At 46.0% G+C, this 12,205-nt stretch overlaps 1 protein-coding gene across 1 annotated transcript; it reads left to right on the top strand.

Annotated features, from left to right (window-relative positions):
- The first annotated feature begins 1,258 nt into the window (after window positions 1-1,258).
- On the top strand, window positions 1,259-6,584 carry LOC122432003 (double homeobox protein 4-like). The gene is made up of 3 exons (XM_043453700.1): window positions 1,259-1,380; window positions 2,381-2,556; window positions 5,470-6,584. Exons 1-3 carry the CDS (start codon window positions 1,368-1,370, stop codon window positions 6,226-6,228), a joined length of 948 nt encoding a protein of 315 aa, XP_043309635.1. The 5' UTR covers window positions 1,259-1,367; the 3' UTR covers window positions 6,229-6,584.
- Window positions 6,585-12,205: the final 5,621 nt, after the last annotated feature.

Raw genomic sequence — 12,205 nt, 5'->3', positions numbered from 1 at the left:
GAACCTGGCAGGCTACAGTCCATAGCATCAGAAAGAGTTGGACATGACTGAGTACACATCCACCCACATGGATGTGAGGCTTGGACCATAACGAAAGCTGAGTGCCAAAGAGTTGATGCTTTCTAACTGTGCTGGAGAACACTCTTGAGAGTCCCTTGGACTGCAAGGAGATCAAACCAGTCAATCCTGAAGGAAATCAACCCTGAATATTCATTGCAAGGACTGATGCTGAGACTGAAGCTACAATACTTTGGCCACCTGATGTGAAGAGGTGGAAAAGACCCTAATGCTGAGAAAGACTGAGGGCAGGAGAAGAGGGGGCAGCAGAGGTTGAGGTGGTTATAAATAGCATCACGGACTCAATTGACAAGAAGAGTTTGAGCAAAATCCTGGAGATAGTGAAGGACAGGGAAGCCTGGTGTGCTGCAGTCCAACAGGTTGCAAAGAGTAGGATGCAATTGAGTGATTGAACAATAGCAACAACAAAATGTGATCATATCTAGTGCCCCACCCTGCTTGTTAATCACTGCAATGAGATAAGCCAAAGGTCATGCAGCTTCCCACCCCTTTCTCTCCTGGTACCTGCACCTTGGGGGCAGTTTGCAACTTATTTCCTTTCTATTTTCGTGGAATTATATTCTACTAAAATTCCTTTGAGATTTGCTCAGTCCATTGGAATTCAAGAAAAGTGGGCCCTGATACACAGCATAAATGTCTAAATCTTGACTCATCACCTATGTACTAGGTAGGCACAGCAGCAGCTTTTATAATAACATAGTTCATTTCATGATTAAAAAAAATTTTTTTTTCGTGATTGAAATGTTGATCAGAGAAAATGGATGAGGAAATTTCAGTAGCAAGTTCTGTAGTAACGGGGTAGGAAAGTGTGATTCAATCTGGCCCTGTGTTTGCTACTGGGGGACGTTTGCTTTTGGGCGACGCTTGCTGCCCTGAACCTGGGCGTATTGTGGGTGTAGAAGAGTTGCCTTTCATTCCTCAACTAATTCATCTGCCGTCGTACCCGTCAAAACCAATCACCTTGATGACGCTGTGCGGTCTGGTCTACGTTATTCTGCGACGGGGTCGGGGCAATCTCCAGTCAGGTTTCCTAAATCCTGACCCAGTGCTCAATGTCTCAGTAGCTGCGCAAAGCCCGGGGAGTCGGGCGCCGGAAACTAGTGCTCGGCCAAGTGCGCCTGGCCACTCCCAGAACTACTTTCAGAGAAGATTGCATTAAGCGGGGGCCTTGGAAGGGGTTTAAAAGGGGCTTGACTGGGTGGGTCCCTCCAGTGCCTCTACAGGACTCCAGGAGACAGGGAGGCAGTTCTCGCCGAAGTTCCTTGCTCGTCTGGAGGCCCATCCTCATCATGTCTTCGGAGGGTGAGTCTTTGGGAGGAGGGCTCTTGTGGACTAATGCGGGAGAGTCTGGGCCGTTGGGGTATCGGCAGGGCTCACCTGGAGTGATTTGAAGTTTTCTGTTCACTGTGCCATTTAGTGCTGAGACTTGGAAAGGGGGGAAGGCTAACTAGACCAGGCCCTGAAAAAGCCTCCCTAGAGAAGGAGCTCAAGATGGTAGTAGGCACCCATCATGGTACGGTGTTTTTTTTTTTCCTTAAATTCAGAAGTGTGGAGAGTTCGCTTTGCAGGATGCAGTGGTTCTAGATTGCTTTGAGGAGGGCTTAAAGGGGAAAGGGAGCCTAGCTTCTCCAGGGCCTGACAGTTTGCCCATTTTTCCTCAGGGAGTGAATTCGGTTTAGAACTGAGTCAGTGGTGAGCCTTGGGAGCCCAAAGCTAAAATTGAGGACTGGGGAGCTTGCCCTGGTTACAAGCAGAAATGTGTAGAATTCCACGATGTTTGGTTTTTCTCAGATGAGATTTCCTCGTTTTAATTTTTGACATCTCCTAATAGCTGCGTATTTTGAGTCCTCTCATAGGTGGTGGGTACATATTAGTGGGGGTCTTGACAGACACATCTGGGCATTCCCAGGCCAGTGTCTGGACCTGTGCATTGCGTTGTCATTATAATTTATATGGCAGATGCCCCAAGAATTGTTTGGGGTGCACTGACGTTTTTGGTATGGGTAAGTTGTGCAGGTGGAATCCCTGAGTTGGGAGTTGAGGGAGAGTTGGGAGCTGAGGGAGAGTCCATATTTCATGGGATTCCTCAGAGGGTGCCAGGCCAGAAGCCGAATCCTAGGAATGGGCTTGCGAGAGCTTTGCAAGGGGGCCTAAGCTTCTTGCCCAGAAACAAAATTCCTTTTCTTTGGAAGGTTGCAGATTGAGCAAGTCTCAGTTCTCACACAGAGATGGAGGGGTTACAAGTGAAACTAAATGTGAGGCCTGAGGCTAAAGTCTGTTTTTCATTCTGGATCTGTTTTAGAGTCTCTTTCTGGACCTGCTCCAGAGTGTGAAGAAGGCCAGAGGCGCAGGAGAACCAAGTACGACAAAAACCAGTACAAGGTTCTTTTCGAGGCTTTCAAAAGTGACGCTTACCCCGATATTAATGTCAGAATGGCTCTGGCCGAGCAAATCAAGATTCCTGAGCCAAGAATCCAGGTAAAAATGTAAATCCTTGACAGGAGGGTGGGGCTGGGTGAGGAACCAGCCCACGTTTTAACTGCCTGTTTTTAATACTGGTTTAAAAGCCCTGCTTTGAGTTAATCCTCTTAATATTGCTGTGAGGTAGACATTATCACCATTTATAGGAAAATAAAGGTTAGAGGTTAGTAATTTAGGTTACTACTCTGGCATGGGGTAGAGTCTAAACTGGCTTCTGTGGGTTCTATCTGTCAAATATTTACCATGTTAGAAATTGAAAACTGAGAATTTAAAAAAAAGGTGGGGGGGAAGAAATTGAAATGGAGAAATTTCAAAATATTCACTAATTCAGTAAAAATAATAAACCTAATAATAACCTAAAAATAATAAATAGACATAATAAACCTGTGCTGCAGTCCATGAGGTCGCCAAGAGTCTTCGCGACTGAACAACAATAAACTTGTTACATTACTTTGTTAACTTTGAAGTATTTTTTAAGAAAAGCAACCATGGTCTCAAAGCCTGAAAACTGTCTTAGAGGAATGGCAGAACAAGACCCAGAAGCTGGTTTCTCCGTTCTTTGCATTCCCTTTGATGTACCAGGTCTCTGGGCCTCTGGGAATCAGAGAGAATATAGGAAGTAAGCAAAAGAGCAGAGGCAGATCACATCTGGGTGTTGTAAAGAAAATGGATTTCACAAGGACCCCCCAAAGGGGGCTGGAGGTCTCAGGGATCTTGGATCTTTTGGATCTCTGGATTACAGCTTTGGGGGCACACTGTAGTCTGTCTGATTCCTCCTCCAGGAAGTCTACTGGGATGAGTCTGGGTCCAGCCTGGGAATTTAAATTTAAATAACACCCCCTCCTCTGCCCTCTAGGTGATTGAAGTGTGAGGTCAAGTTTGAAAACTGCTGCTGCTGCTCTTAATGAAATTCAGGTCTCTGAGAGCGGAGCTGGAATACACACAGGCCGTTTAGAAAGCCTCCCAGGTGATTCTGATGTGTAGCTAGGATTGAAATCTCTGTGTCTTGACCAGCGGTTTTCAGTCCTATCTGCACTGGCAGGCAGATTCTTTATCACTAGTGCTATCTGGGAAGCCCAAACACCTTTACAGGAGACTGAGACTTGGGTTCGATCCCTGGGTTGGGAAGATCCCATGGAAAAGAGAATGGCAACCCACTTCAATATTCTTGCCTGGAGAATCCTATGGACAGAGGAGCCTGGTGGGCTATGGTCCATAGGGTCACACAGAGTTGTACATGACTGAAGCGACTTAGCAGGCAGGCAGGTACAACTTCACGACCATTTATGGGCAGAAGCACTGGGTTCAGAAGTTCAGTAAAAAGTTCTGGGGTTCCGTTTATACTTCAGGTAGCAGCTGGAGCCAGATGGGAAACTTTGAAGTTTAAAAGCTCAGCTATGGGACATCCCTCTGGGGGCACCTGGTAGACACCCTATTAGGGCCAGAGAGTGAAAGTCGATTAGTCGTGTCCAGCTCTTTGCCACCCAGTGCCTGCCAGACTCTTCTGTCCATGGGATTTTCCAAAGGGATGACAATACTGGAGTGGATTGCCATTTGCTTCTCCATGGGATCTTTCCTGACCCAGGGATTGAGCCCAGGTCTCTTGCATTGCAAGCAGATTCTTTACCATCTGAGCCACCTGGGAAACCCAGTTAGGGGTCAGAGAGACTGGGAAAGTTTGCTGGTTGGAGATCAGCTTAGCATTTGCAAAGGTGCCTGCTTGGAGCTGGGCTTGCCTCGGGGCCAGGGTGTGTACAGGAGAGTGCAGGATTGGAATTTGGGAATGTCCCTCCTCCCTCACCCCTTTGCAGTAAGTTTGGGCCTTTGTCCTGCAGTTTCCCTGAGGGAATTGTTTTTCCTAAGGGAAAGGAAAATGCGTGGGAATTGCCTGTGAAGTCCCTTTATTGCTCTGTTCCATCTTCAGGGCTTGCCCAGTGGCTGGGCCTATAAAGAGGCCATTGTTGTGTTCCTGGAAGGCAAAGGGGGAGCCTGGCAGAGCTGGACCAGGGTGAGGGGTGAAGAGGAGCCTCCAGGAGAAGGAGTAGCCCTGGGGGAAGTAGAACCACATCTCAAATCTAGAGGAGGCAGAGAGGAGGCCTGCCTGGGAATGGGAAGAGAAGAGGACTGCTTGTGTTGGGCAAAGGAGAGGAGGCGGGACTAACAAGTGTCTTGCTCCCAGGCCTCACCTGTCCAAGGTGAGGTCCTGAAAGGACCCACAGAGGAACTGACACTGAACTGGGGCTTGGGGTGAAAAGGGGTTTTACTCAGAGGGGTTCTGTCTTATAAACTGCAAAATGATTACCACTGTAGCTTACCTAACACCTCCATTCTATCACATAGTTAACATTTCTTTTTTTATGTCAAGAGCATTAAAGATCTACTTTCTTGGCAACTTTAAAATATTATTTACAGTTTTATTACCTGTAATCACCATGCTGTAATTAGATCTCCAGAACTTGTTAATCTTATGACCTAGTCCCATCCCCCAGCCTCCCTCTGCCTACCCCTGCCATGGGAGGACGCTTCTTTCAAAGATAATCTGGATAAGGGGTGAATTGCAGTTGGCAGAGAAGAGAAGAGCCAGGAGTGAAAGTGCAGACAAAGATTGGAAAACAGAATGGGAGAGAAAGGGTGTGTCACTATGGCGCCTCCACACAGAGTCCTGGGTTGTGGGACGCATGTGCACATGATGCTTTGGGGGAGCTTTGCCCGGAAGGTTAAGGTCGGGCCACACCTTGAATGGTTTGAATCAGCTTACCACGAATTTTACTTTTATTCTGAATTCTACCTTAAGTCACATGCTCCTTGGTGGTGATAATTACGGGACTGGGCTTAACTGGAAAATGTCTTTTGTCTCCCCATCCCTTTGACTCAGTGTCTTTTCCTTTCCCCATCTCCCTGCCCCTCTAGGTGTGGTTTCAGAACAGAAGAGCTCGAGATCCTCGCAAGAAAACAAAGAAGGAAAAGGCATGCCCCCCGGTTCCAGAACCCATTCATGGAAGAGTTGGCGCCGCAGCTCCAAGACCCAGTCACGGAGGTCTCTGTGCCCCCAGCTGCCCTTGCCAGCAGTGTCTTCTGGCGGCCCAGAGGGATGCCAGTTTATTTTCCTCAGAGCCAGACAATGCTTCTGGTCAAGCTTATTTTGGGGGGTATGTTGGTAACCTGGGCATGAATATGGCCTCGCATAACCTGCCGACTGCAGCTGATGAGCCTTCTGAAGACCTGCGCTGTTCTTTCTCCTCGAGCTTCAACCTCCACTATTTCTCCTCAGGCTTCAACCCCACAGTTCTCACGGCTTCCCCACAGACCTCTCCACAACCGGAAGCTGGCCGTGCAGAGACTTATGTGGCGGGCCCCGAACAGCTCCTGGCTCAAGGGAATGAGGCCCTGCAGGGATACGGGCAGTGTCCTCCCTCTGGTGAGCAGCAGCCACGGTGGAGCTGGCAGCCTTCGCCGGCTCCGAAGCCAGAGATGGAATTCGAGCGGCCACCATCCCAGAGGCTGGAGGCCGCTGTGCCCCCGTGGTCCTGTTGGTCACTTCCGCCTACTCCAGCCTCTTCATCCGCTCAGCCGCCTCTGCCCCAGGAGCCGTGTTCCCATCCTGCTCCTCAGTCCTCTCCGATGAAGGCACCTGCCAACGTCAGTAGCCGGTTCCATCCCTACCTCTGAGAACGGACCTTGGTGGGAGGCCCTGGTCACCCCAACCCTCAGCCACTGCAGCTGGGGAGCAGCACTTAAACTCCTGCTACAACAAAACAGTGGACGTAACCTAAGCAAGTGTGAGTCAGGTCACAGATGAAATCAGCTAGGGCTCATCTGTACGTTTTAATAGTATGCAAAATTGAAAAAGGATTTGAAGATTTGTGTATTTGCACTGGAGAGATCTCCTAGACGTAATTTCTAAAGAAATGAAGTTGTCAGGATGGAAGGACATAAAGTGCAGGGGATATGGGCAGGCAGAGGACCTAAGGGGTTTCCTTAGATGGGAGGAAAAGGGATCTTTAGAAGTCCATCTGTCCTGCCTTTTTGTGGTTGATCAATATGAAGCACTTAAACGTTCTGTAAACCTTAGAAGGGATTGAGGGGTAGGGTGAGGGCTGATTTGTAGAAATAAACTCAATACTCACAGAATGGGACTCACTGTGGCTATTTCTGTGGCCTGGAATGGATCCCCCCAATTCTCTGCGTGCACACTGCCCACTTCCCTTGTCCAGCCAAGTGTGTTTTCCCTCTGGACTTTGAACACATCTCTGCTTCTAGGCAAACAATTTCCTGAAAGCAAGTCCCCCTCTCCCAACTCACTCTGTATGGCCAAATGCAAACTGTAGTGTAGAATGAATGGGTTTGAGTAGAGAGAGATATTGGAAGGTGAATGCAAATGCATCTCTTCTCTTCAGTTTACACAATGTAGCATGGGTCCCTCTGGTACCTACCCATCCATGCCAAGAGGGAGAGGGTGGGAAGCACAGTTGTGTGGAAGAAATCTGCTTAGCCAGGGGGACTGAGCCCTCAAGGTTGGAGAAATTGTATAAAGATGCTTCTTGTTCATGTGGCAGACTACCTTCAAGGTTACAGAGTAGCAAAAGTTAGCTTTACCCAGTTTATAAATAAGAATCTGGTGTACATCAGAGATGAACTCCAGCAGCCTTAAATTGCTCCGCACAGACTGACTTTAAGGAAAACGAGGGGTTGAGCACAGGCTGCTTGACCACAGAAATGTCCAATTACATATTTCACCTTCCTTGCTACCTTGCCAGTCTATGAAGTTACAGTACCAGCACACAAACTGTCAGGATAACTTGTAACAGTGCAGTGGCTTCTTAATGAGCCCAAATTCAAAGACTCGATCCCCTTTGTCAATATGGCGCAGGAAGGCCTCATAGCCTGAAAAACCTTAAGTTGGATCTACATTGTCAGCACCTTGGGTTTTGACGCCCGACTACTCAGGTTTCATCAGTAGACATCTTTCTAGCCTCCAACCCCATCCTTCACCCCCATTTTCCTTCCCAAATGGCAGTACCAGGTGAAGAGAGGATGAGAGTACCACCAGACCTTGGTGGAGGGCAGTCACAGGCTGCCCTGTGCCCACTGAGGGCATCAGGAAACTGCTCCTGTGTGTCTTCATCAGGGGATATGCTGAATTTCCCAGGTCTGGGCCCCAGTGGGACAGAAGCATAGCTGCATGGTAGGAGACTGAATGGCTGTCCTCTGTTCAAATGGAGCAGAAGTCTTGGCTGAACACTGACCTAAAATATAAGGCTTCTCTCTGGACCCCTGTCTTTCTGCCCCTATAGTGCTTTACAATGTATGAAATCCACATTGGAATGGGTTAATAAAGCATTAGTTGGCCCGTATATTTATCAAGTTGTAGTAGAGAAGACACTGACTCAAGAACTATTTACTCATATATGCCGTGGCAAAGCTGGCCATGGAATCTGCCTATGCTAAGATGATTGGTAAGTGATGGTCTTTCTCTGAAATTAGATTTCAGCATTTCCAAGTTTCTTGTAGGTGCAAAAGAAAGAAAAGATGCTGTCTCTTGCTTTTTGTCTCTAGTTTTCCTACATTCTTTGCAGGAAATTGGTCCTCAACAAGGGCAAGTTCTTGGGAATTCCCTGGAGGTCCATTTTTTTAAGATTCAGTGCTTTAACTTCCCAGGCCTGGGTTCAGTTTCTAGTTAGGGTTCTAAAATCCAGCAAGTCACACAGTATGGCCAAAACAAAACCAAAAGCAAAACAAAAAGCAACTAAAAAAAAAAACAAAAACAAATGAAAAACATGAACAAGGCCTTTGTTGTTCAGTCACTAAGCCGTGTCTGACTCTTTGAGACCCCATGAACTATAGCACGCCAGACTCCTCTACCCTCCACTGTCTCCTGGAGTTTGCTCAAATTCATGTCCATTGAGTCAGTGATGCTATCTAACCATCTCATCCTCCACTGCCTCCTTTTCTTTTTGCTTTCAGTCTTTCCTAGCATCAGGGTCTTTTCTAATCAGTCAGCTCTTCACATAAGGTGGCCAAAGTATTGGAGCTTCAGCAAGATCTTTAGGGAATCAGTATTTGGAAGGAAATGATTTAGGATATATAACCAGGGTTCCATGCTCCTGTTCTCAGATGAGAACTCCCTACCTCCCTTCCTTTCCTCAGGCTCTTGCGTGCCTGTCTGGCAGGCAGCTGATCAGAGAAAACCTGAGGAATAAGGGAAGAGCCTGAGGTAAGACTGAGATTCAGTTCTGGCCCCACACTCTAGATGTAGAGCCTGGGCAACATTTCTTCTCTTACAGCCTAGTTTTCTTAATTACCAGGCAGCATATGAGTGCCACTCAGGCTAAGATGATGGTTCTAAGCATAAAAATAAACACAGAAAAGAGACTGCTCTGCCATTAATACAGGATAGTGACCATGGACAAAACTCAAAATGCAAATGACATGTTGGGGGAAAAAGTGAGAGCATATATAGTGGCAGGGAAATTAATAAATTCAGATAATGATGAATGATACCTCTCAAAAATGTTCAACATATTTAAAAAGTCATTCTAAATTAAAAAAAAAAAGCAAAACTAAAATTAGAATTGCCATGGTATCCTTCGGTACCACTCCTGGGCATATATCCAGAGAAAACTTGCACCTCTCTGTTCATAGCAGCACTACTTACAATGGCTACGACATGGAAACAAATGTCCGTCCATAGAGGAATAGATAAAGAAGATGTGGGGACTTCCCTGGTGATCCAGTGGCTAAGACTCCGTGCACCTAATGCTGGGACCCAGGTTTGATCCCTAGTCAGGGAACTGGATCCCACATGCCACAACTAAGAGTTCTCATGCTGCAACTAAGACCTGGTATAGCCAAATAAATAAATATTAAAAAAAAAAAAAAAGATGTGGTACATATATATATATATAACGGAATACTACTTAGTCATAAAAAAGAATGAAGTAATGCTATTTGCAGCAACATGGATGGATGTAGAGATTATCATCCTAAGTGAAGTAAATCAGAAAGACAAACACCATAATGATATCATCCATGTGAAATCTAAAATATGATACAAATGGGAATTCCCTGGTGGTTCAGTGGTTAAGACTTGGTGATTTCACTGCCCTGGGCCTGCATTTGATCCCTCATCTCATCAGAGAACTAAGATCTCACAAGCTATGTGTTGTGTCATGGCCAAAACAGAAAAGCTTGTCTATGAAAGAAACAGACTCACATAGAGAACAAATTTGTGGTTGCTAAGGGGAAGGGGGGTGGTAGGCAATGGATGGAGATTTTTGGGATTAGCAGATACAAACTATGCTATATACAAACTATATAGAATGAATAAACAACAAAGTCTTACTGTATAGCACAGGGAACTACATTCAATATCCTATGATAAACCATAATAGGAAAGAATATGCAAAAAGTATATATATATATACACATATAACTGAATCCCTTTCCTGTACAAGGAAAATTAAACCAACATTGTAAGTCAATTATACTTCAATAAAATAATTTTTTAAAAAGCAATACAACTTAAATTAGTGAAAAGCTATATTTTACCTCTTATATTGAATTAAAAATGAAAATATTTGCCATACACGGTCAAATATTTAAGGATATGCATAATAGAGCTTTGTTTATAATAGTAAAAATTAAAGGAATGAAAAAATAGAAAGGTTAATTATATGGATCTTCTAGCACATGAACTATTATGAACTCATTTCAGTGTCCTAAATGAAACATTTTCAACATCTGAGCTAGAACCATTTAGCTAATTAAATCTCCTATTTTACAGGGGAAGAATCTGAGCAGATAATTAGCTAAATCCCAATCTTTCTCCATTTCACCAAATCCCTCCAGCTAATTATAAATGCCTTTAAAGGCACATCAACACTGTTCAGATAAATCACAGGAAACTTCTAAATGCTATTGGGCCTGGTTTGGTTCAACATGCATAACATGTGTACAGGCTCACTCAGTAGCTCAGTCATGTCTGACTCTTTGGGACCCCAAAGACTGTAGCCCACCAGACTGCTCTGTCTAAGGGATTCTTCCAGCAAGAATACTGGAGTGGGTTGCCATTTCTTCCTCTGGGGGTTCTTCCTGATCCAGGGATGGAACTCGAGTCTCCTACATCTCCTGCATTGGCCAGCGGAGTCTCTACCACTGAGACACCTGGGAAGCCCCTCAGTACCCACTGGGGGTAGCCAAAGACATTTGCTGAGAAATGGCATCTTTGGGTTTTGTGGGCCAAACAAGACCAAGGGTGCCTCCCTCTCCTACCCCTAGGAAACACTCAGCCCCTAGAACACGTTTCACTTCTGGGAATTTCCTCTTATCTTTGCATCTTTGCAGCAGCTCTTCATTGCCTTTCAGGCCCCCTTCCTGGCCAGTGGGAGACCATGACAGAGCAAAGGTAGGAGGTTGGAGGCCTGGGGCTCACACCTACATTTGTTTCCAAGGGAGACAAGAAAGGGAAAAGAAAAGAAGATGAAAACTGACCCCTAAGAAACTGACCCAAGAAACTAAGCTGTGGGGACTGCGGGTTTTCTGGGGAACGTACGTGGCAGCTGAGAGCCGTAAACACAACCCTGTAACTCCATCTGAAGTCTTAGTTTTGCATTCTGGGTCTGCCAAGTGAGACAATCTCATGAATAAAGAAAACCATTCCTGCTTACCTCACAAAGTAGAGTGTTTGAAAGAAGCTTGTGATGTAGTAAGTGCTATGTAAATGTAGGACACCTGTGCTTTTGTGAGGTGGGCTGGGAATGCCAGTTCAGAATTTGCAGAATGTTTGCAGACAACTGAGAAGTCAGCAAATAAAAAGAGTGAAGAAACATTTGCCCATAGACACAATAGCTCTCCATTTCAGAGTTCTTTCCAAGAGTTGATCCCAACCTTTTCTATCTGCTAAACCCAGACTGAAAATACATATTCCCCTTGAAGTGTTTCCTTGCTTCCAATTTCTCAACTTCTTGGAGACCTCGCGTCTGCCTGCTTCCTTTCCTCCATTCCTGGGGATCCAGATACCTCCGTGGGTTTGACCTGGAGAAGCGAGTAGAGTGTCCTCCCTGTCCCTGGCTTTTAAGTTCTTTCCTTTATTCCTTTATTTCTTTGTCTTACAACAAAGTTCCCCACCTCACCTTCTCCCCTCGCCCTTATCTGCTTTGAGTAAAGGTTCATGCTCATGGGATTATAATTGCCATCATCTCTTCTCATTTCCACGGCTTCCCCAGTGGCTCAGTGGTAAAGAATCCACCTGTCAATGCAGGAGACTCCAGAGATTGTCAGTTCGATCCCTGGGTGGGGAAGATCCCCTTGAGGCGGAAATGGTAACCTGTTGCAGTATTCTTGCCCAGAGAATCCCAAGGACAAAGCAGTCTGGCAGGCTACAGTCCAAAGGATTGCAAAGAGTCAGACTGACCGAGCAGCTGGGCACACACTTCTCATTCCCAGAGATAGTGGGGAAGGGAACCCGGAATGGACGGATGATCAAAGCCATTGTTGTTCAGTCACTCAGTCATGTGTGACTTTTTGTGACCCCATGTGCAGCACGTCAGGCTTCCCTGTCCTTCACCATCTCCCGGAGCTTACTCAAACTCTTGTCCATTGAGACAGTGATGCCATCCAACCATCTCATCCTCTGTTACCCCTTTCT

This window comes from Cervus canadensis, chromosome 30 (genome assembly GCF_019320065.1).
Source record: "Cervus canadensis isolate Bull #8, Minnesota chromosome 30, ASM1932006v1, whole genome shotgun sequence".
NCBI lineage: Eukaryota > Metazoa > Chordata > Mammalia > Artiodactyla > Cervidae > Cervus > Cervus canadensis.
Note: the sequence above shows the minus strand (reverse complement) of the source record. Positions and strands in the feature narration are given on the sequence as shown.

Excerpts from the sequence above, each read along its gene's own strand:
- LOC122432003 (XM_043453700.1), top strand. Across the intron at positions 2,557-5,469 it reads TTCCTGAGCCAAGAATCCAG|GTGTGGTTTCAGAACAGAAG; the intron begins GTAAAAATGTAA and ends CTGCCCCTCTAG.